This window comes from Podarcis tiliguerta (assembly GCF_965153285.1).
Source record: "Podarcis tiliguerta genome assembly, chromosome: 12".
In the NCBI taxonomy this organism is placed as follows: domain Eukaryota; kingdom Metazoa; phylum Chordata; class Lepidosauria; order Squamata; family Lacertidae; genus Podarcis; species Podarcis tiliguerta.
Window position 1 is genome coordinate 17,046,023 of NC_139545.1, and position 25,943 is coordinate 17,071,965.

Consider the following 25,943-nt stretch of genomic DNA (forward strand, 5'->3'; position numbering starts at 1 on the left):
GGGACCCCTGACCATTAGGTCTAGTTGTGGCCGACTCTGGGGTTGTGGCGCTCATCTCGCTTTAGTGGCCAAGGGAGCCGGCATACAGCTTCTGGGTCATGTGGCCAGCATGACTAAGCCGCTTCTGGCGAACCAGAGCAGCTCACGGAAATGCCGTTTACCTTCCCGACGGAGCGGTACCTATTTATCTACTTGCACTTTGATGTGCTTTCGAACTGCTAGGTGGGCAGGAGCAGGGACCGAGCAACGGGAACTCCCCTGTTGCGGGGATTCGAACCGCCAACCTTCTGATCGGCAAATCCTAGGCTCTGTGGTTTAACCCACAGCGCCACCCGCGTCCCGCACTGCTACTGTAGCAAAACACAAAAAACTTAAGGTTCAATGTTGTTAAACTTTAAAAAGGTATTTGCTGCAGCGGGAGCAGTGCGCCCTTTGTGGCCACTTGCATCCCTCGCTCTGAGGAAGGACCCTGTGCTTAGAGTAAAATGTTAAGAGGATGGCCTCAGAAATATTGTAAGTGGCAGCAGAGGAAGTAAGAGCAATGGCTGAGGGAGGGGGGCAGAGACAAGCAGGATTAGCTGGGGAAGGGAGAGAAGTGAAATCCAGCAGTGCAGAAAGGCAGCAGAAGCACACAAGCGGCCCTGAAAATGGCCGGCCAGTTTAGGCAAAATAAATGCAGGGTTCTTTTTTTATACATAAATTGCGTTTACGTGCATGAGAAGTGTAGCTTTCATCTCTTTCAGATGGATGTCACCAGCTAACAACCTATTTCAGTTAAAATTCATAGAATTGTAGAGTTAGAAGGGACCGTGAGGATCATCTAATCCATTGGTTCTCAACCTGTGGGTCCCCAGATGTTGTTGGACTACAACTCCCATCACCCCTAGCTAGCAAGGCCAGAGTTCAGGGATGATGGGAGTTGTAGTCCAACAACATCTGGGGACCCACAGGTTGAGAACAGCTGATTCTAATCCAAAGAAATGCAAGAACATGCAATTGTCCTATACAGTGGTACCTCCAGTTGCAAACAGGATCCGTTCCAGAGGTCCAGCCGCATCCTGAGGAATTCGCAACCAGGGGTGCTGCTTCTGCGCATGCGTGGTTTAGCACTTCTGCGCATACACACAGGGTGTGGTTTATCGCTTCTACACATGTGTGTGCAGCAAAACCCAGGAAAATACTTCCAGGTTTTTCGCATATGTATCCTGAAGGATACATAACTGGAGGTGAACGCAACTAGAGGTACCACTGTACAGGGACTGAACCTGCAACCAGTGTGGTGGAGTCTCCTTCTTTGGAGGTCTTTAAGCAGAGGCTTGACAACCATATGTCAGGAGCGCTCTGATGGTGTTTCCTGCTTGGCAGGGGGTTGGACTCGATGGCCCTTGTGGTCTCTTCCAACTCTATGATTCTATGATTCTATTCTATGATTCTATGATCAGCACCATGCTCTAACCAACTGGGCTATCCAGCTGGGAATTCTTTCTTTCGGCATGCCACATAGAATCTCACACCTTAATTTCTACTTTTTGCTGCTCCCCAGTCTCCATTTTGGAAAGAAATGTTCTCTCTTAGCCTTTCCTTCCAAAATCGGGATGTTTCTTTGAAAAGAGTTATATAAAGAGCTACTAAAAGCACATTGGCATTATACTTTGCTTTTGAAGACAAAGTTTTCCACTGTAATACCACCGCGCTCAAAGTTCCAGTTTGTGCAGGTCGTCTGCCAGACTGACACAATTTGGTTTGGCAAAGGAAGCCCATAACCTAAACCAACAGATACCACTCAGTCTCAAATCTGTTTCCCCATGAAAGTCCCTCACCACCACTCCACATCTCTGTAAAACATTTAACAACATGGGATTGTGCAAGCTTAAAAGAGCATCAAACTGACTCACAGAGTGTGGTTAAAAGTTGCCTTTATCAAAATGAATCACATCCATCTCAGCACATGCCGAGTTCCCATTTTCCCGCCCACCCAAAAAGTGTCAGTTTAAAAATAAAAATATATGAGACATGCAGTCTTTAGATTTAATTCTACCCATTGCAAATATTTTCAAATGACAAGTTGCTTGGGGGCTCACAATAACTACTATTACTGACAACCGTATTTAAACATGGAGAAATGTGCCTTTAGAGAGGCTGGGGTTAGAAATCTCAGCTTCCGCAAGATTAAGGATGGCAGTTCCTTTGTAACTCACCAGTTGTTAGGAGTTATTTAATTAAAAAGGAGTGCCTAGCGTCTTTGAGAAATCAGAACCTATTTCTGCACTCATGATTTTTTGTCTCTTCGCAACAAACATACACCCCTTTCTCCTTATTTAGACATAAGCAAGCGTTTCAGTACATCTTTAACTGTTTGGCATTTCAAGCTGATAGTAAGCTTTTAAGGAAAACAAAACAGTGGTCCCTTGGTTCTTGAATGGCTTATTTGTCAAACAAATCGGCTCCCAAATGCCACAAACCCAGAAGCAGGTGTTTCAGTTTGCGAACGCTTTTCAGAAGCCGAACGTCCAGCGCGGCTTCCGATTGGCTGGAGGACACTCCTACAGCCAACTGGAAGCCTTGCCTTGGTTTCTGAATGGTTTTGGGAGTCGAACGGACTCCCTAAATGGATTAAGTTCGAGAACAAAGGTACCACTGTATATATACACATACAGTGGTACCTCGGGTTAAGTACTTAATTCGTTCCAGAGTTCCATTCTTAACCTGAAACTGTTCTTAACCTGAAGCACCACTTTAGCTAACGGGGCCTCCTGCTGCTGCCGCCTTGCCGCCAGAGCACGATTTCTGTTCTCATCATGAAGCAAAGTTCTTAACCCGAGGTACTATTTCTGGGTTAGCAGAGTCTGTAACCTGAAGCGTCTGTAACCTGAAGTGTATGTAACCTGAGGTACCACTGTACACACAAACAGTTGGGGGAGGAGGGAAGCTGGGAGCAAAATCCCCAACCAAACAAAATGCTTTCAGAGACCGTTCACATGAGGGCAACTCACTTTGCTGGCATTGACAAACCAGTAGTTGTTTAAATCCAGCTCTCGTCAGACCCAGCCAACATGGTCAGGGGTGATGGATGTTGCAATCCAACATCTGGGATGGGTCCCCTACCTCGGCTATAGACAAAACGCATGGCCCAATCTTATCTGAATTAAATGCAGCAGAAAGTCTATGCAAGCAAATGCACGCCCCACTATAGCAGCAAGAGCAGACATGCACAAGACAAGAGCCACATGAAGGGTACATCTGGATGACAGTCCAAAAGACAAAATTATTACAGGCTATCATCCAGTTGTCTGGAGGAGCAGAGGACCAGCTGGCCACAATGTTCTGCTCAGAGTTAAACACAGACAGGAAACCGCATGTCTGATACTGTAAAAATCGTTTGTCTTCCTGCCATGGCTAACCAGGCAAGCAACCCAAAGGGGCTGTTTCCATTTAAGAGGAACACTAATCCACAACAATAAAAGCGGGACGACAACGTTCCAGTTGTCTTATGGAGGGAGTGCAAGTGCTGCAAAAGGAAGTTTGGGATTTCATCTGAGCACGCTCTTAAGTAGCCAAGCTCTGCTCTGGAGGCACAAACACCCTGCGCTAAATCTGGAGAGGCTCTCGTGAATACTTCCTAGAGGAACGTTCCCTATAACATCCAAAACACCAGCCGTTGAAGGCAGCACCAAAGCTCAAAACGTCTCAAGGCTAGAGCTGGAGGGCAGAACAAGGTATATTAGTTTGGGGGCGATAAGAAACAGGTTTGCCATTTTGCTGGGAGGAGAAAGGGGAGAAAGAGAACCAGAGCATGAAGAAGAAGAAGAAGAAGAAGAAGAAGAAGAAGAAGAAGAAGAAGAGGAGGAGGAGGAGGAGGAGGAGGAGGAGGAGGAGGAGGAGGAGGAGTTTGGATTTGGTATCCTGCTTTATCACTACCCAAAGGAGTCTCAAAGCGGCTAACATTCTCCTTTCCCTTCCGCCCCCACAACAAACACTCTGTGAGGTGAGTGGGGCTGAGAGACTTTAGAGAAGTGTGACTAGCCCAAGGTCACCCAGGAACTGCATGTGGAGGAGCGGAGACGCAAACCTGGGTTCCCCAGATTACGAGACTACCGCTCTTAATCACTACACCACACTGGCTCTCATTCAGAAGTAGGTGATATGGAATATGGCTGGGTGGTATCTGGTTTTCAACAACGTGATATATCACCCAACTAAACATTGCAATATATCACGATGTCTGAAATAAGGATAGAGGCATGTAGAGGCATTGGCTGGCTTCATGGTTTTCCTCACATTGTGATTTCTGCATAGTGTGCATGCAGGCGCACACACACACCATGATTTGTGATATATTGCCAGGTCAAAAATTATGAAACCGATATCACAATATGGACCTCAAACCAGCAATGGACAATATATCGCCCAGCCCTAGTAAGGAAGATCTCCTGGAATTGCCAGCCAAACTACAGAATACTGCTATTTCCCCCTGAACATTACATATCCAGGATGAAGACTGCCCTGGTGTTGGAAAGGCTGGTCAATTCTAATTCAACTTGGGCCATTTCTAGATGACTACCAAACCTAAGCACACTCAAACCAGCCCCTCCGTCCCAATTAAATGTAAAGCCACCGCTTTTCCTGCTTAGTTAGCATCTGTTGAGTTAGGGACTGCACTCTAAACCAGGGACAGGCAACCTAAGGCCCATGGGCTGGATGCGGCCCAATCGCCTTCTCAATCCAGCCCACGGACGGTCCAGGAATCAGCGTACAGTGATGCCTCGCAAGACGAAAAGAATCCGTTCCGTGAGTCTCTTCGTCTAGCGGTTTTTTCGTCTTGCAAAGCAAGCCCATTAGCGGATTAGCGGCTATTAAAGGATTAGCGGATTAGCTGCTAAAAGGCTATTAGCAGCTTAGTGCCTTAGAAAAAGGGGGTGAGGAGCGAAAAAAAAACCCCCAGGAATCGCAAGACATTTTCGTCTTGCGAAGCAAGCCCATAGCAAATTCGTTTTGCGAAGCACCTCCAAAACGGAAAACCCTTTCGTCTAGCGGGTTTTCCGTCTTGCGAGGCATTCGTCTTGCGGGGCACCACTGTATTTTTACATGAGTAGAATGTGTCCTTTTATGTAAAATGCATCCCTGGGTTATTTGTGGGGCATAGGAATTCATTCATCCCCCCCCCAAAAAAAATATAGTCCGGTCCACCACATGGTCTGAGGGACGGTGGACCAGCCCACAGCTGAAAAAGGTTGCTGACCCCTGCTCTAAACACATTTGTTCGTTCTCTCCTTGTGGGTTTGTGTAGAAAAATGTTGCAGGGTTGAGCGTGTGAGACACTTTCATAGAGTATCAGTCTTTTAATGGTAGAGGTGCATTAGATGATTGATTGACTAAAGTCTTTCCAGGAAGCAATGTAGGTTATCCTTTTCAGAGCAACAGGAACTACTCCAAGGGAGTTTTGCAAAACACAACAGCCTTACTAGAAATGAGAACACAACTTTTGGCGTATTTCTGGGGCAAATTTTGCAAGCACCGAGACAGGAAATAACTCCCAACAAGCCGACTGTACCGGGTTTGTGTAGTTTAGGCAGAAAACAAGTACGATCTGACTAATCTGTAAGAAGCCAGCCAAAATCTACAAGGGTGTGTTGGTTGGCTTTGGAATGCAGATCTCACAGCACTGACATATGATTAAAATTACTATTAGTCAAGTGAAACAGAGATGACTCACAGCAATAAGCACAGCCGGACTATGTGTTTCATAATTTGTTACACATTAGAAGCTATCAGTCTCTGCTGCACATATGAAAGGAAAGTGTGAGCATCTGACATGCTCTACACGCAGCATACACAATAAACAGATGTAGAGAGCATGCCACAAATTTCAGCAACAAGCTCAACCCACGGAGAAAGCAAAAGCAACAACTGAGGCTTACTGCAGAGATACATGGGTGGTACAATTCCCAATCCATCTGGGAGAAAACAGGAGTGGCACTGATCCCACCCATGCTAAAGAAGTATGAAGAATGTACATTACATTTGGGGCACTGTTATGTACTGAAGTTCTCACCCTGGCCAGCAGGGGGATACTGCAGATAGTTCAGGTGCACATATGCAAATAAAGGATCAAAAGTGACGTTCAGTGATTGGATAGTTACAGAAAGTTGTTACAGTTACGTTGTACTGGAGCTCTATATAAGCAGGCTGGCTGAACCCTTCAGTTCAGTTCTGTTCTGGCCTGTGAATAAACAAGAGCTGTTTGAAGAATTGCTGTGTCGTCCGATATGTTCACCCACAACTTAACAGGCACCATCAGTGAAGAGGTGCTGTTTGGCTTGTCAAAGTACTGCGTGTGTGTGTCCAGTTGAGAGCTTATTCGTTTAGAATTTAATTGCTTCTCCCCCACCCCTCTCAAAATGCTTAAAGCAATGTGCAAAAATAACACAAGTTACAAATAAAATAAAATCACCACTCACTTCATCATTAAAGCCAATGGGCAGCATTCAACTCCATTTTGGGGTTATCACAAGTATTAGTGCAGGCATAGGCAAACTTGGCCCTCCAGGTGTTTTGAAACTACAATTCCCATCATCCCTGACCACTGGTCCTGTTAGCTAGGGATGATGGGAGTTGTAGTCCCAAAACATCTGGAGGGCCGAGTTTGCCTATGCCTGGATTAGTGCTACCACAAAGGGTGGCGCCATCTCCAAATCCATTCTGGAGGATGGGGGGGGGCCTAGAACAGATTTAGGGAGTGCACAGGGGCAGCAGAGAGAGAGATTGCTCTGTCAGTGCATGGAATTCCCCTTGCACAGCAGAACAATCTGTGTAGTGCTACATTTAATACAACCCAACATCATAAGGTAAAGCTAAAGGGACCCCTGACCATTAGGTCCAGTCATGGCTGACTCTGGGGTTGCGGCACTCATCTTGCTTTATTGGCCGAGGGAACCGGTGTTTGTCCACAGACAGCTTCTGGGTCATGTGGCCAGCATGACTAAGCCACTTCTGGCGAACACGGAAACGCCGTTTACCTTCCCACCAGAGTGGTACCTATTTATCTACTTGCACTGGCATGCTTTCGAACTGCTAGGTGGGCAGGAGCAGGGACCGAGCAACGGGAGCTCACCCCGTCGCGGGGATTTGAACCGCCAACCTTCTGATCAGCAAGCCCTAGGCTCAGTGGTTTAGACCACAGCACCACCCGCGTCCCACAACCCAACATCATAAAAACTACTAAAAAGCACCAACATACAGCAGTGGCAACAGTTACACCTAGTTAGTTAGCTCTGAGGTTTAATACTGCATTTCAGGCTGCATAGCTCAGATGGTAGAGCACAAGGCTCTTAATCTCAGGGTCATGGGTTTGAGCCCCACGGTGGGCAAAAATTCCCGAATTGTGAGGGGTTGGACTAGATGATCCTTGTGGTCCCTTCCAACTCGACAATTCTATGACTCTCATCAGAGGTGCTCTGTGTCTCACCACCACTACTGCAGTGCCACCATGAAGGCGGCCAACAAAGCCATGCAAAGGTGTTGCAAAATTCCTGTTTAATTCTCATACATTTCTATAAAGTACCTTCCAGTTGGTTTTCTTCTACAGAGATGGGGAAACAGAGATGTGAATGAAATCATTAAAGTCAGCTACTAGCACATTATCTGCCTGACTGCCCTGCCAGCACCGAGATAATGCACTTCATTAAATAAGGCAGACAAGATAAAAAAATGCAAGTTTAAAAAGTTTTTGCAGACAAGATCAAAGCCAAAGCCTCCCTCAGGTACTCTCATCAAGTGTCTTTACCGGCTATGTAAAGATACGGGTTTACAAAATGTGAAGGAGTAAAGTTATAAAACACCACATAAGCCTGGCAATCGTCTGTTGTGGTTTTGTGCTGTTCAGAGGTACTGCAAGAATTTATCAGCCTACCTAATAATAAAAGTGGATGGCCAAAAAACTGCATTGATCTTGACTTGAAATAAGTTTTCGTTTACCTCACATTTCCTCCCTGGTCCTCCGCTTCGTACTCTCTGCTAATCCGTTTATTGCGTTACGATTCACCCTTACTGAGCAGGCAAACTGCCTTGGCTTTATTCATTTCACGAAATCTATATACCGCTGGATTGTTTAAGAAAACACACCCTCAAAGTGGTTTACAAATATAATAGAACGATAACATTATTAGCAATTTCGGCTTAGCGTTGACGTCTCTCTCCTTATATTCTGTAGGTCGGGAACCTGCAGCCTACGGGCCAAATTTGGCCCAACGGGGCTCCTAATCTGGCCTATGAGGCCGTTCTATGCAAGTCATTCCTGGTAGTCCCACACTGGATGCGACGTCAGGGACTCACGCGGCTACAAAGCACGACTGAGGCGGCTGGCGCACGCGATGTGCTCACGTCATGTACACAAGCCACACGGAGTGCAACACGTCACATGGCATGTGGCGCCCACATCACACAGCATGCATGCGTGACACTAACACTGCAGACCTTAAAGTGACAAAATAGCTCCTCGATTCTGATTCCTGCTGAAACACCTCTGGCCTTTTCTACTGTGACAAAGGTTAGGATGTTTCACAACAGGAAATTCTATTATGAGAGGATATCCTAAAAGGAACACACACACCCCACAAACACCACACCCAACAGCGTAAGGGGAAGGGGGGAAGGGGAGGAAAGCAAATTAAAAGAGCAATGCATATTCAAAACAAAACCTTTACACACACACATAAAGGCCTACCTGAAAAAATAAGCTCGTTGTTGCATTCTTCCTCTTTGCAGGAGCACATGAACAGCAAACCACCATCTCCCTTCATCTCTTTCATTATACACTTATCCGAATTGTAGTCACTCAAAATGTGCCCGTGCAGCTTTTCTGCAGGATTATGACATATTGTTTCCAAGGTTATGTTTTCATCATTCTTCCTCCTGTAAAAGAACAGGAGTTTTTAAACAGCAGCAGCAGCAGAAATAATCAAAACAATGGCAACATGAAACTGAAGGTAGAGGGCTGGCATTCAAGGTAAAGCTAGCCAGTTGTCGAGTCTCATATAAACTTTGACAATATCGCAGCTACAACTTCTCCATGACTTATGCTGGGTTAGTTTTGGTGCCGCTGCTTGGGGGCAAATGGTTCGAAATGCATCTTTCCAGAGTGACAGTGCTATCCTTCGCCAGAGTGAACTTAATTCTTTCCAAGATTTGTCAGCATGGAGTTTTGTGCCTGTAAGTCATCTTGGGAACCAATTTGGATGAAAGGTGAGACACAAGGAAGAATAAAAGCAACGAAAACAAAAATGCCCTGCATTCCGCCTGTTCATCGCATAATTCAAACTTGTACAACATGTGTCCCACTAAGATAAATGCCGTGTACTGAGGTCTACGTGATGTTTGCCCTCTCTCTTTCTCTTGCAATCTCAGACAGGTGTTCTAGGGAGCCTTGTCTAGTGGTTTTGTCCAACATGATGGATCATGGCCGATATAACCTAGAGATGCAAAAATCCCTAGGGTGTACATCTCAGATGTGCCCAACATCAGCCTGACATATGAAGCTGGCCAACTAGCAACAGGACCACAGTTCAAGGTAACTTGCAGCTGATTTTTAAGACAGTGAAAGCCAACTGCCCGAGAGGAATACAGAAATTTCAGAGGTGGCAGTCCCTGGGTCTGCATAAATGGTTGCAAAGTTGCTCCAGACACAGGGGGCAACATTTTATGACCCCTGAAACCAACCACCAGTACAATGGAAATGTGTTATTTTGTGATATCATAGGATTCATGCAGGGATGTAAGAAGACATCCTTGTTTCCATTTTGCTGCAGTTCAGCTTCCAGCAAATCCAGTATTCTCCCCCATCTTGTTGTCCACTGTGGTGGAATTTACGTCCTTAATTATCAGTATGTTATTCTACACCAGTCATGCCAATGCAAAGGAAACACAACACAAACTGGAGTGTGTGTGCTTGTGTGTGTGGTCAATTATGTATTATTTGCAGACAGAAAACAGCAGTAGTAAATACCGATCATATTCATTTAACTGATTTCTCTTGCAGAGATGGGACCATTGAGCGAGCATTGGCAATTTCCTCTCCCATTTCCGTTGGAATTCTTTGGCATCCCCGGATATAGGTGTTTGCAAGATATAGATGATCATTGTTTCATCCTTCTCCTATTCTTCAGGAAGAATAAACTAATGTAGTTTATTTATAGCATCTGATGTCTCTGCATCTGTGTGTTTGAACTTTCAGTAGGAGGAAGTCTGGCACTCCTCCAACAGTGCCATAACCTAGGATCAAACCTTTCTTCCAAATAAGATAAACAGGCTCTGGAAGAACCAATACCATCTCCAAAGCCTCACCCCTTCCTCCCTACTTCCTATGCGAAGGCTAACACTACAGCAGTGACTATGCTGTTCCCCATTGGGGCTTCTGCCAGCCACAGAGCATGGCAAAGGCAACATCAAGTGGTTAGCTGTATTCTTCGTGGGACGTCAGGAAGCTACCTGGTCTTCAAGTAACTTCCCAATATGTCTTTCCTCGCACTGCTGGATTTACGTATAAGCTAAATGTCAGGGAACTGCCATCAGGGCCGGAGGGAGAGAGCAAAATCCAGAGGGATTCCAGAGAGCGTCCCGGGATTGGGAGAGGCAGCCCATCTTCTGGGGAAGAGAATCGGCGTAGCACCAGTGGAGAAGGGGGGCAGATGGGGGAAGCGGCGAGGCGGTCCCATGACTCCTTGCCGGGGACCAGCGGGGAGAGTAGGGGTCCTCCGCTTCCTACGCCCTCCTTGCGCAGAAGGCTTTCGCGCAGAGAGAGTAGGAGAAGACTAGGCGTCAAAGAGCTTCTTTGCTGGAAGAAGTTTAAGAAACGCCCACTGACGGATTCTGCCAGCGATTGAGACAGCCACGGGTGAGTGGCTGTCCGGACAGAAAAGGTTCACTCAAGCAATCCAGCCAGGTGTTTGCACCGGCTTACACACGAGCAACCCCTAGAACCATTACACTAAACAAGCTACAGTTTAGGGCCCCACTCTCTTGGGGGGGCCCCAAAAAAATTAAAGGAGGGAAAAAACTGGATGTGTATTTCCAAAATATAAGATAAAAAACAAATAAAATAAAAGCTACATACAGCAACAGTGTTTTGTGTTGTGTAGGCTCTTATGATGTAACTAATGGGCCCTGCCTGCTAGCCTGCTCCCTAAAACATCATTGGTTTGCTCGTTTCAATATATAGAGTGCCTACATTCTGCATGGACTGACTGCATGGCAACATGTGAAAATGGCTTTAGATAACTTAGCTGGGTCAGGGTCAGGGTCAGGGTCTTAACCTGAGGTACTATTTCTGGGTTAGTGGAGTCTGTAACCTGAAGCGTATGTAACCCGAGGTACCACTGTACTGCAGTTTGTTCTTTCCTTTGGCTTGTGAAGGCGGGTTTTCAGGCAGCTTGTATTTTATATATAATTTTGCACAGCTGGATGTGTAACTTTGTTCCAATGTTTCTAATGCTGACATTCTATAGCATGCTATCAAGGACAGAATTATATATTTTAGAAAGGTATTTAAATATAAAGAAGGATCTGGCACCTTTGGAGAATGACACTTCATCGCTGAAACGGTGATTGGTACAATGCTCATTTTTAATCTTGTATCCGTTTGGAAAATTATCATGCTGCCGATCTTTTATATTAGTATAATATAGACATTGCCAGTATGTATCTTAGTTTGTGCAGATTTTGCACATGTACCAGACATCTTCTTTGACTAGACACAAAGGTAAAAGGTAAAAAGGTAAAGGACCCCTGTACAGTGAAGTCCAGTCAAAGACAACTATGGGGTTGCGGCGCTCATCTTGCTTTCAGGCCGAGGGAGCCAGCATTTGTCCACAGGCAGCTTTTCAGGTCATGTGGCCAGCATGACTAAACCACTTCTGGAGCACAGAACACCATGATGGAAACCAGAGCGCATGAAAACGCCATTTACATTCCCACTGCAGCTATACCTAATTATCTACTCTCACTGGCGTGCTTTTGAAACGCTAGGTTGGCAGGAGCTAGGACAGAGCAACGGGAGCTCACTCTGTCATGGGGATTCTGACCTGCTGATTGGCAAGCCCAAGAGGCTCAGTGGTTTAGACCATAGTGCCACCCGAGTCCCTACTAGACACAAACACAGTGTCAGCAAAGTAATGTCGTCACTTTTATCTATGCAGGACCTGGTAAAATTTACTACAGTGGTACCTCGGGTTACATACGCTTCAGGTTACAAACTCCGCTAACCCAGAAATAGTACCTTGGGTTAAGAATTTTGCTTCAGGATGAGAACAGAAATCGCGCAGCAGCAGCGGGAGGCCCCACTAGCTAAAGTGGTGCTTCAGGTTAAGAACAGTATCAGGGTAAGAACAGACCTCCGGAATGAATTAAGTACGTAACCAGAGGTACCACTGTATTAGGGAACATCTTGTGATTTGATACCACGACCTATCCAGGTTAGAAACATCAGATTGCAGTTTTGACAGATTTCACAACTCCATTGAGGTGTGTGCCTGAAATCAAGAGTCACCACTCCATTCCAGGGAATTCTGATCCTCTCAAAGCAAGAATAATTCATAAGAAGAGCCTGCTGGATGAGAACAAGGTCCCATCTAACCCAGAATCCTGTTTTCACAGTGGCCAACAAGATACCCCAATCTCTTTTGAGACAAGGAAAATCAAAAACTTGGCAAGCGTGGCATTTTCGTTAGTAGAGTGGTACTTTGTGTTAAGTACTTAATTCGTTCCGGAGGTCCGTTCATAACCTGAAACTGTTCTTAACTTGAAGCACCACTTTAACTAATGGGGCCTCCTGCTACCGCCGCACCGCCAGAGCACGATTTCTGTTCTCATCCTGAAGCAAAGTTCTTAACCTGAAGCACTATTTCTGGGTTAGCGGAGTCTGTAACCTGAAGTGGATGTAACCTGAAGCGTATGTAGCCCGAGGTACCACTGTACTAGAATGCAAGTATATCACTACTAATCTTGCGCATCCTTATTTTGGAATGAAGAATCACGGGCTAAGGCTATATGCATATAACGCTTTACTGAGAACCAAAATAGTGATTAGTTGCCATCAGTCTCTAGACCTTTTGACCAAGTATCAAATTACAAACACATATATTACGGATCCAACGCTATTTGAATGGTGGAAACATAGAATTGAAGAAAGCCCTGACTTCACAAGTTCTGAACAAAATTTAATTTATACTTTTGCAGGTTAAGAAAATGCACATGCTTGTATTTAGCCAGAGTGAACTTACCAGACAGCAGCACAAACTTCGTTCTTCTCTGCACATATAGAAGTGATGTTACAGCCACTCATGCAATGGCCCTCATTCCCGCAGCTGGTTGGTATCACGTCACAAAACTTGCAAAGTGCTGCCAATTTGAATTTGCCATCAAGCATTTTGGATAAATGATCGTCAGCTGCGGACAAGAAAAAAACACGCTTTATTGAACGTTTACATTTGTTCCAAACATTTACTCTGTTAGGATTTAAGGGTATAAGATTTAAGGTTTTTCTCTTTTCTCTGTTTATTAGACTGGAGTTTGGATAACTTTCTAGATGTTGATAGGAGAATAAGGTTTAAATGCATTAAGATAAATAAGTGAGTAAGCAGTGAAAGATGGAAAGAACTTGCTGACTGAATTAATAAACTGGAATACAAAAAGGGAGGTGGGAGGAGGTCGAGGAAATAAGTTATTAAAGGAAGGAATTTTGAAAAATGCAAGTGTTTTCTTTTTTAAATGTTTTTGTTTTTTGTTTGTTTTTCTTGTTGGTGGGGTGGAGGGGTGGTGTTTTTATGTATTGTTAATTTTTGTTTTTGTTTTTTCTTATTATTATTTTATGGTATTTTGTCTCTTTCAATTTTTTTCTGTATTTCTGAAAATTGGAATAAATATTATTTTTTAAAAAAACAAAAACATTTACTTTGTTCCTACTTACCTACCAGGTGCGGAAGCAAAGCTTTCCTGAAGTAAATTGGGGTTGCTTTTTCAAGCTAAAATGGTGATAACTGAGCATAGTGATTCATTTTCATTCATTTATATACCGCCCTATATCCGGGACACGGGTAGCACTGTGCGTTAAACAACAGAGCCTAGGACTTGCCGATCAGAAGGTCGGTGGTTTGAATCCCCGCGACGGGGTGAGCTCCCGTTGCTCAGTCCCTGTTCCTGCCAACCTAGCAGTTTGAAAGCACGTCAAAGTGCAAGTAGATAAATAGGTGCCGCTCCGGCGGGAAGGTAAACGGCGTTTCCGTGCGCTGCTCTGGTTTGCCAGATGCGGCTTAGTCATGCTGGCCACATGACCCGGAAGCTGTACGCCGGCTCCCTCGGCCAATAAAGCGAGATGAGCGCCACAACCCCAGAGTCGGTCACGACTGGACCTAATGGTCAGGGGTCCCTTTACCTATACCCAAAGGTCTCAGGGCAGTTCACAAAAATATATCAGAAAATATAAAATAAAAATGAAAACAATAATTCAATAACACCCCCCAAAAAGAGACACATTTTAAAGGACATAGGATTAGGTCTGCCAAAGGCCTGGTTAAAAAGGATAGTTTTTGCCTGGCGTCTAAAGGTAGGCATCAGGCGAACTTCCCTGGGGAGAACATTCCACAGACGGGGGGCCACTGCAGAGAAGGCCCCTTCTCGTGTTGCCACCCTCCAGACCTCTCAAGGGGGGGCACATGAAGGAGGGCCTCAAAAGATGATTTTAGGGTCCGCATAGGTTCATATGGAAAGAGGTCCTTGAGGTTTGCGGTCCTGAGCCGTTTAGTTGTGCTTGATAACACAACTAATGCCACCCAGAGATTTACAAACATCGGGTCAGACTTTAAAGGCAATATTCAACATTAATCATACACAGAGCAGATCCACTGACGTTTAGGTCCCTTAATTTCAATGTGCCTTTTTGAGTATAATACATTTGAATACAATCCTTAGAAATGAAATAACTCTTCACAATATCCATCTTAAGTCACCGGGAGTAAATCACCCTTCTGCGAGTCAAAACCACATACTGTCTTGCGGCACCTAGAAGGCTAACCATTTTATTATGGCACAACCTTTAATCAACATACCTCAGGCAAAACTTTTTTGAAAAATAAAATACTAAACAAAAACTAAACTAAGTTGCAGAGCTTTCTCTGGCAAGGCGGTGGCCTTGGAACATATATCTAAAAAAAATAATCTATAACCTTTAGTGGACAAAAGTCAATTTTATCAGGTTCGTGAAATATAATCCTTCATTGCAGGTATAAAGGGAGGGAGCCGTTCCAAATTTGATCAGCAGAGAAACAAGCAATTTAACACTGTTTTCGGAGCAAAGGGATATATCAAGAAACTGATCTTTATCACAAGCAATTCCTTAAAGTATTGCAAGCGGGAAGTAGAAGCAAGCATTGATCATCTTAGGCCTGCTTGCTTACCAACTCTACCCGTTTGGAAGGCAGGTTACAATCATTAGCACTTATCTAACTCACCTCCACCTCTCCAAACACACTTTTGAATGTTATTGGTCACTTACTAGAGTGGCTGGGGAAACCCAGCCAGATGGGCAGGGTATAAATAATAAATTATTATTATTATTTCTTCTCAGAAGGTTATCAAAGGCTAACACCCATATACAACTGAGGCTTCCTGAACAATATGATTGGCTGAGAACATGGCACTTGAGAACCTTCTGCAATCTTCTATTGCCCAGGCTCTTTTGTTTTGGTTTATCCAGACAAAAACAATTGCATGAGCCTTAGGTTGCCTGGACGTGGGTGGCGCTGTGGGTAAAAGCCTCAGCACCTAGGGCTTGCCGATCGAAAGGTCGGCAGTTCGAATCCCCGCGGCGGGGTGCGCTCCCATCGTTCGGTCCCAGCGCCTGCCAACCTAGCAGTTCGAAAGCACTCCCGGGTGCAAGTAGATAAATAGGGACCGCTTACTAGCGGTAAGGTAAACGGCGTTTCCGTGTGCGGCTCTGGCTCGCCAGAGCAGCGATGTCACGCTGGCCACGTAACCCGGAAGTGTCTCCGGACAGCGCTGGCCCCCGGCCTCTTGAGTGAGATGGGCGCACAACCCTAGAGTCTGGCAAGACTGGCCCGTACGGGCAGGGTACCTAGGTTGCCTACCCCTGCCCTAGGATTTGGCTTCTATGGTGGGGAAGCTGGCAGTGAAGGACAGGTCAAATGTCAGTCCTTCAGAGGTTAGGTCATTTCCATCCTTGCACAGTCAGCTTTCCTAGGGCAACAGTTTCTTAACCCTGCCACTCCCGTGTGTGTCTGTGTGTGTGTGTAGAATTAATCCACAAAGCTTCTCAATAAGATGGTTGTCCAACAGTGTTTCCACATGCCCATCGACTTCACGTGGATGGGAAGAAGATGGAAGACAGACCAGCCTTCCAAAATGTGGTAGAACAATGGCTGCATTCTGAAGGATTTGTTTTGAGGACAGTGAGTGTGAGTATAAACCACTTCTGGGTTTACAGAGAAGCCGGGTCTGTGTTCACACCATGCCGTAGGAGTTCAAAAAATTCCAAGCACTGCTATCGTGATTAAACAGCCATCATGCAAGTGCATAGATTTGATGGAGACTCATAGAGCAAATCAGACCCTCCAATTGTCCTATTTTCCAGGGACAGTCCCAGATTTACAGAAGCTGTCCCTAGTTTCTGATCTGATCCCAAAATGTCCCACTTTTCCTTAGGATGTCCCTATTTTTACTGGAGAAATGTTAGGGGGCATGGAGCTATCTGACCCCAGAGCCAAGGAGGTAAGTAACTATACAACCTAGACGATATCTGAAGGCAGCCATGCTTAGGGAAGTTTCTTAATGTTTAATGTTTTATTATGTTTTATGTATGTTGTAAGAAGCTGAGAGGGGCTGGGGCAACCCAGTCAGAAGGGTGGGGTATAAATTGTTGTTGTTGTTGTTGTTGTTGTTGTTGAATAGGATGTACAGTGGTGCCTCGCAAGACGAAATTAATTCGTTCTGTGAGTTTTTTCGTCCTGTGAATTTTTCGTCTTGCGAAGCACGGTTTCCCATATGAAATGCATTGACGGTTTCCCATAGGAATGCATTGACGGTTTTAAGAAAAAGGCGCAAGACGTTTTCGTCTTGCGAAGCAAGCCCATAGGGAAATTCGTCTTGCGAAGCAACTCAAAAAACAAAAAACTCTTTCGTCTTGCGAGTTTTTCGTCTTGCGAGGCATTCGTCTTGCGAGGTACCACTGTACCTATTTTAATCAGCAAAATGTTGGAGGGTATGAGATGTGGCAGGTTTTCCATTATGGTGCAATATTAAGAATTCACAGCACTTTCCAGCATAATGATTGCATAATGAAGGAGTATTTTTTTTATTCAAAAAAAGTCACTAGCTACTGGGGAGAAATGTTTTTCTCTTATGCTTAAGTCGTTATGACCTCATATACTTCAGCATGAATAAATTCTTCAGAATGACCAAGTACAAAAAGGTCACCTGAAGGTTAAAGCCACAGATCATTAGGCAATTTGAGGATTACCAAGCCTGTTTTTATCTGGTAATGTTAATGCAGAGGATTTGTGAATGGGAGGGAGGTGATTGACCCTTCCCTCTCCCCAAAGATTCTTTCCTGACAACACCTTTCTCCATTTCTCCCCATCTAGGATCCAAAACAGTGTTATAAGAATTTTAAGGTCATATTCATAAATATACCAAGCAAACACATACAAATATGTAAACCACATGTCTGAAACCCACAGAAAAGTCCTGAAACCATTTTCTCTCTCCCAAAAAGACCTCTCTGCAAGGTCGAAGGAAATGGGAAATCTCCCCATTGTCTCTGTGCTCACAAATCCTGCCTTAAGGGCACATTTAAGGTGTGAATGGGACATGGGTGGCGCTGTGGGTTAAACCACAGAGCCTGCGGCATGCTGATCAGAAGGTCAGCGGTTCGAATCCCCGCAACTGGGTGAGCTCCTGTTGCTCAGTCCCTGCTCCTGCCAACCTAGCAGTTCAAAAGCACGTCAAAGTGCAAGTAGATAAATAGGTACCACTCCGGCGGGAAGGTAAATGGCGTTTCCGTGGCTGCTTTGGTTCGCCACAAGTGACTTAGTCATGCTGGCCATGTGACACAGAAGCTGTACGCCATCTCCCTCGGCCAATAAAGCGAGATGAGTGCCGCAACCCTAGAGTCGTTCGCGAATGGACCTAATGGTCAGGGGTCTCTTTACCTTTACCAAGGTGTGAATAGGGTGAGCCTGTGACCTGTCACCTGGATTCAGGAATTAAGTAGTTATAATAGCAAAAGAGTGGCCAAAACCCAGATAATACAATCAGGTAAATGGCAGACAGGAGATAAACAACAGGATTCTGTTTTAGACTGCTCCCTGTGATGTATGTATGATGTATTGGGGGAGGTTGTCCTGGGCTACACCCATTCTGTGATGCACGTATGATGTTTCTGGGGGGTGGTCTGGAGTTTGAGGGTGGGCAATTTCAAAGTCTATATAAGGGCGGACACACCTTTGTTCTGGGTGCCCCCCCATCTGTGGGGGGGGAGCACCCTGTTGCAACAGCTTTAATAAAGATCAGGCTTACTAGCTGCTTTGCTTCTCAATATTCTCTGGTTTGCCTCTGTTATTTTCTCCTACCGATAGAGAACCTACAAAAGGACTCTATATGGGCTCTTGGGCTCTATATGGGCTCTTTTCCCATAAGGGAAAAGGAGCAGGTTTTTCTCATAACAACAGGATGCAAGGCACCCCTTCACTTTAGAAACATTGTAAATGCCTCCTCTGCAAACGTATTATTACCCCAACAAACACAGGTTTGGAAGCAAAAGCATCTGCCAAGGTAATGTCTAGTTCTTGCTTTGAAATCTTGAATGCAAGGCAGAATTCTTGGATTTCAGTGGGAGTATACATAGGCAAAAATGTTTTCCCAGAAACTCCACAATCAAGATTCTAGAGTCATGCCAGAACTTGCTTACTGTTCCTTTTCCTGGATAATTCGTGCGGATTTTCAATTCTGAGGCAAAGGTTTTGCATGTGTCCTTCAATCACTGCAATGACAACCCCATGGAGGAAAATAGGATTGTCAGAAAAGCCTTTCGATTTGCAATTTTGGTTTGTCACTTGTATCAGAAGTTGTCACACTTTTGCAGATTCAACAGCAACATCTAGTGACAGGACTGCTATCTGGATTCAGCAGAAAATGGGCACACGTAATTAGGATGTACTATGAAGTAGAAATTAGCTAAATATAGTACAAATTGACAGTTAGCATTCTTTGAGAATTTGAGGACAAGCTAAGAGGGCAAGAATTTTGTCTGTTTTTACTGGAGAGGGTGCATAGTCTTTTGCAGAAGTGGGGGGGGGGGCGGCGGAGAGAGAGAGACACTCTTCAAGCAACCACAGAAAGAGTCATCCATTTTATCACAATTCCCAGAGGGAAAGTGAATCATCTCTTTGGAAACCGGCCACCAGCCTCCTTTGTCTGTGAACTTCTGAACACAAACAAGCAACACAGATGAGCTCCTTGCATACTGCATGCTTACATTGCTCTCTTTTGCAATGGGATGTTTGCAAGCACACATTTCTCATCCTAAATCCCATTAAGAGGAAACGTTAAAGGTAAAGGTAAAGGTACCCCTGCCCGTACGGGCCAGTCTTGCCAGACTCTAGGGTTGTGCGCTCATCTCACTCTATAGGCCGGGAGCCAGCGCTGTCCGCAGACACTTCCGGGTCACATGGCCAGTGTGACAAGCTGCATCTGGCGAGCCAGCGCAGCACACGGAACGCCGTTTACCTTCCCGCTATTAAGCGGTCCCTATTTATCTACTTGCACCCGGAGGTGCTTTCGAACTGCTAGGTCGGCAGGCGCTGGGACCGAGCAACAGGAGCGCACCCCGCTGCGGGGATTCGAACCGCCAACCTTTCAGTCGGCAAGTCCTAGGCACTGAGGCTTTAACCCACAGCGCCACCCGCGTCCCAAGAGGAAACGTTAACTGAATCTATATGCTGATATTATTATTATTATTATTTTATACTATTCTAATGATTGTTGAATGTTACTTTTTTGATGTAGGTTGCTTATTTTAAAGTTATGTTTGTTATCACATTTTTGTATTGCATTAGATTGTTATAAGATGTACCTTTTTTTGTTTCTTCAACCTGTAAACCGCCTTGAGTATTTTAAGATAGAAAGGCGGTATACAAATTAAAAATGATGATGAATCTGTCCAATATTCATTAGGTAATCTCAGCTCTATATTCAAGCACAAGCCTGGTAGCCACAGGTGGCAAGGAATTAAGCGCAGTTGAGTGAGCAGGCTGGCCAAGGAGAGACAAGCGCTCCGTCCCTCTTTATGAACCAAATGGATTGCAGAGGTAAAGGCAAAAGTAAAGGACCCCTAGACGGTTAGGTCCAGTCAAAGGCGACTATGGGGTTGCAGTGCTCATCTCACTTTCAGGCCAAGGGAGCTGGCGTTTGTCCACAGACAGCTTTCCGGGCCATGTGGCCAGCTTGACTAAACCGCTTCTGGCGCAATGGAACACCATGAAAGAAGCCATAGCACATGGAAACTCCATTTATCTTCCCACCACAGTGGTACCTATTTATCCACTTGCACTGGCATGCTTTTGAACCACTAGGTTGGCAGGAGCTGGGACCGAGCAACAGGAGCTCACCCCGTCACAGGAATTCGACCTTTTGATTAGCAAACCCAAGAGGCTCGTTTTGCAGAGGAGGGAAACTGCAGCACTAAAATTGCAGCACTAAAATTCAGTAGGTCGACGCAAAAGGGATGGAGCACTTGTCTCTCCTCTCGCAGTCCCAAGGACTATCTATTTTTAAAGACTCATCACTTTTATGAATTTATTAACAAGGTTGATTTATCTGAGATATCAGCAGCATACTAAAACTGCCCCCCACCCAACGAGATCAACTGGAGAAGTCCTGCTAAGAGTTGTAAATGAAAATGAGAGGCAGTGTAAGTTTTCCCCAGTGGTGGTGGGAAGGGGGATCTTATCTGTGATTATCCCTTTATTGTTGAAGGCATTGCCTGGCAAACCTAGCTGCTTCAGAATCTTCAGCTCCTTGGTAAACAATATTATGGATTCCTTTTTGGATTGGCATCTTATAGTGGGCATGAGCAGAGATATAATGGAGCAGATTTTGACTGTGGGAGGTGGTCATTATTTTATCACCACACATAGGAAGGCTCATCATATCTATAGCGGTAAGTTCATTTATTGATTTGACGGATTTGTTCTTGCAAGTTTAGAAAAGGTGGAATGGAAACATGTAAGTAAAGGTGTTATGTACTGAAGTTCTCGCCCTGGCCACCAGGAGTATTGTGTATGTAGTTTTCACTCAGGTCCACGTCAGTTATTTTAGGCGGGAAACCCTGGGTTGTTGTTGCTACATTGTCGACAGCCGGCTGCCTATAAAAGCAGGCCGGCTGAGCTGTTTGCTGTTCAGTTCTGTCCAGCTTACAAAATAAAGAGCTCTTTGGAGAAATCGCTGAGTCGTCTGCTATGTTCGCCCTCAACTTAACAAAAACAAGCAGGGAACACTGCCTTTGCCCCAAAGATGTGTTGTGGTAAGATTAAAGAGCCAGAAGCATCTTCCATTGATGACTGGGTATCTTTTATTTAAGGAAAGACAAAGGTAAATGCCCTGCTGTAGCAATGAGGCTTACTGAATATGACTATTATAAAAAGGTAAAGGTACCCCTGCCCGTACGGGCCAGTCTTGACAGACTCTAGGGTTGTGCGCCCATCTCACTCAAAGAGGCCAAGGGCCAGCGCTGTCCGAAGACACTTCCGGGTCACGTGGCCAGCGTGACAACGCTGCTCTGGCAAGCCAGAGCCGCACACGGAAACGCCGTTTACCTTCCCGCTAGTAAGCGGTCCCTATTTATCTACTTGCACCCGAGAGTGCTTTCGAACTGCTAGGTTGGCAGACGCTGGGACCGAACAACGGGAGCGCACCCCGCCGCGGGGATTCGAACCGCCGACCTTTCGATCGGCAAGCCCTAGGTGCTGAGGCTTTAACCCACAGCGCCACCCGCGTCCCTATTATTATACTGTTGTTGTTTTTTATAATTTTTAAAAAAGGTTTAATTGTAAACACTTTGAAATCAGACTTATCTTGATTTGATATTTGAGAGAGTAACCGTGAAAATAAAGAAAACCAGAAAAGCACTTCATACACTAAGAGCTGTAAGACTTTCATTTTAAAATCAGTAACATACCGTAACATAAAAGATTTGGCTCTCACTATAACATCCCAAAGAGCCAAATATGTTACAACAATGCATGTGCCAAAGGTGATTCAATCAGAGGTCTGGCCAAAATGTATAAATAATGAACACCGCACCGTTTTTAAAGGAGCCAGGCTAGTGCCAGGCATATTGCCAGTTACAATACAAAACACAATGAGGACCCCTATGCAAAACGCACAAGGAACAACAAGACCCACATATGTAGAAATATACCTGCAAAACACTTCATGTGTGTATTTCGCTCAAATACACACAGAGATTAGCCTTAAGTAACACTTAACACAAAGCTAAATGGAAAAGAAAACTGAAATGTTTCACTCACACCAACCCAGCCCTGCTGAAGGTGGGATGTCAGCCTTAACGCTAAATTTCCTGCCTTTTGTTGCAAACATCATGTCAGCTATATGGGTTTAAGCCTCATTTCCTGTTAGGGTGTTTTTCTTTCTAAAAACATTCATGCAAGTCCATAGCACATGTGATTTACAGTTCTGAGCAACAAAAAAGGAAAGAAAGTGGTTGGACTTTTTTCTCCCTGCAGTCTCATGAGAAATTTGTGTTGCATGTATAAAAACAGCTACTGCAACTATCTGTGTAAAAAAAATCAGGCAAATTACTTAACCCTGTTAAATCAGGAAAGGGGTATATTGGTCACATTTTTGCTGGACTACAGCTGCCATCCTTCCTGACTACTGCATATGTTGGCTAGTGGAATGATGGGAGCTAGGAAGGGAGGAGGGAGGGAAATGCCCATTGTGCAGGTGGGAGACCTTGCAAATAAACGGCTCAGGACCCGCAAACCTCTTTACATATGAACCTATCCAGACCCTGAGATCATCTTGTGAGGCCCTTCTTTGTGTCCCTCCTCCTCGAGAGATCCAAAGGGTGGCAACACAAGAACGGGGCCTTCTCTGTAGTGGCTCCCCGTCTGTGGAATGCTCTCCCCAGGAAGTTTGCCTGGTGCCTTCATTATATACTTTTAGGCACCAGGCAAAAACGTTCCTTTTAAACCAGGCTTTTGGTTGACCTGATGGACATCCTATACCCTTTTAAAATGCGGCTCTTTTTGGGGGGGGGGGTTACTGGGTTATTGTTCTTATTTTGATTTTATATACAGTGGTGCCTCGCAAGACGAAATTAATTCGTTCTGCGAGTCTCTTCATCTAGTGGTTTTTTCGTCTTGCGAAGCAACCCTATTAGCGGCTTAGCGGATTAGCGGCTATTAGCGGCTATTAAAGGCTTATGGGATTAGCAGATTAGCTGCTAAAAGGCTATTAGCGGTTTAGCGGCTTAGAAAAGGGGGTGGGGAGCGAAAAAAAATCTCAAGACTAGCAAGACATTTTCGTCTTGCGAAGCAAGCCCATAGGGAAATTCGTCCTGCGAAGCGCATTGAAAAACGGAAAACCCTTTCGTCTAGCGGGTTTTCCGTCTTGCGAGGCATTCGTCTTGCGGGGCACCACTGTATTGTGATCTTTTCTGTGAACCACCCTGAGACCTCCAGGTATAGGGCAGTATACAAATTCAACAAATAAATAAAATAAATAAATGTTGCTCTATTGCACTGAAATGGCAACCTGTAAGCTGCTGGACCCAAGGTGTCGGTAACAGTTTATAAAGCCCTAAGTGGCACAGGGGATGTGGGTGGCACTGTGGGTTAAACCACAGAGCCTAGGACTGGCCGATCAGAAGGTCGGCGGTTCGAATCCCCGTGACGGGGTGAGCTCCCTGCTCCTGCCAATCTAGCAGTTCAAAAGCATGTCAAAGTGCAAGTAGATGCACAAAGTGCAAGTAGATAAATAGGTACCGCTCCGGCGGGAAGGTAAACGGCGTTTCCGTGCACTGCTCTGGTTTGCCACTAGCGGCTTAGTCATCCTGGCCACATGACCCAGAAGCTGTACGCCGGCTCCCTCGGCCAGTAAAGTGAGATGAGCGCCGCAACCCCAGAGTCGGACATGACTGGACCTAATGGTCAGGAGTCCCTTTACCTTTACCTAAGTGGCACAGGACACAAGTATCTGCCTCCTCCAATACCAAATGGCTCAATCCTGCTTGGTGGAATAACCTTCCCATTTGTGCTTGCTCCCTTCATTGTTGGGATTTAAACCTCAGCTAAAGACACTTGCTTAACCACACCTTTTCAGTCCGATATGTTTCCCCCGAAAAGCAATGGGTGGATAGTTTTTTCCCCATTAGTGTGACTTTATGAATATTTTAGTTTTATTCATTGGTGTAATTTTATTGTTTATCCTTTGACATACATCTCCCTGGGCTCTGTTCAACAAAGGGTGATTCATAAACACCATAAATAAAGCCACTCTGAAGTCAGCACATTTTAATGTTCTTCTGTATAGGTCTGCTAGTTAAATATGCCGCCCCATCCCTCTTAAGAAAATTGTTTCCGACTGTTAAAAAATAATATTTGGAGCTAAGACTTTAATCAGTTTAAGTTGGTTTACAGGGAGGGGAAAATATGTGCCGTTATCTTATTATTAAAAATCACAACTCAATATTTTGGGACAAGAATGGATCGGAATATTTTGGGGGTTTCAAAAGCCACGAATGCGATATTTGTCATACATTTCCTGATGTGAGGCAAAAATGAACAGATTTTTAAAGCCCTTGGGTAATAGATGTTGCCATCTGAAATAAATGAAAAGTCTATATAGGCAAAAACAGAAGAGCAGAACTTATATAAACTAACTTTTTAAATGACTTAAATTACTCTTAGCAGAATGTTGCACAAAAATACTTATTTTGAAGCTTTTAGTGTCCCTGAGAGACTTCTAAATATGATGCTACAGTATGCCCAATATCATTGGGGGGGGCAGTGAAAGCAGCATTTTATCTACCATATGTTTGGTTACCAGCAAACCTATTTTATGCCTCATTGGTCCCATCAGAAATTTCCTTTTCCTGTTGTTTAAAAGCCAGAGCAACTCTGAGCAATGTGCCAGAACTTGAATCAACACCAATGCAATACCTCGTTGTCAAACAGGCGGAAAGCACAGAGAGCAAGCCTCAACTTCATCCGTGATAATGGGCACCTGTCAATCAACTACATATATACAGGGAAATATAGATGAGCATTATTCCCGGGTGGAAACCATTATTCCCTGGTGGAAACCAATTCATTGCACTGTGGTTCAACTGCGCTGTAGTAAAGAGAAAACTCAGACAATCAATGGGTATGTGGGGATGATCATCTCAAATCCCATTCTACGTGTCAGCTCCTTGCCTAGAGCTATCCAATCCCGGCCAGCTAGCACCGTGCACAGAATCAGCTTTTTGATACCTTCTGACAAACGTTCAAAAACTCCTACTCTGGAGACAAGCGCAAAGCTTAACTCTACATGTGATAGCTGGCTGACAAACAGCAGGGCGTCAGCATATGTATACATTTGAAGCGGCTCACTGTGTACAGTGGCTATGTGGATTATTAGCACAGCAGCTTCTTTTTCTAAGGCAAAAAACCCCCACAGATTTAGTATTTAAAGCAATCCGGAGACAGGAGATCGACAGTAGCCCAGACTCACTTCACAGAAGATAAATCCCGTGTTTCGTATTAATGGCTTGTTTCTACAAGGAGGAAACAGCAAATGCCTTGACATCTGGACAGTGTTTGAAATTAGCCAGGAGCCAGGCGCATTTCGCACCTGACTGGTGGCCACTTGCGACCAAG

General features: G+C 44.9%; 1 protein-coding gene across 1 annotated transcript in view; it reads right to left on the reverse strand.

Annotated features, from left to right (window-relative positions):
- The window catches only part of TGFBR2 (transforming growth factor beta receptor 2), a 73,593-nt gene that overhangs the window by 29,565 nt on the left and 18,085 nt on the right, over positions 1–25,943 (reverse strand). Inside the window, exons 2-3 of the mRNA XM_083404981.1 lie at positions 13,272–13,437; positions 8,723–8,910 (exon numbers count right to left, since the gene is read on the reverse strand). Of these exons, the coding sequence (XP_083261107.1) occupies positions 8,723–8,910; positions 13,272–13,437 (354 nt within the window). The remainder of the gene's footprint in view (positions 1–8,722; positions 8,911–13,271; positions 13,438–25,943) is intronic.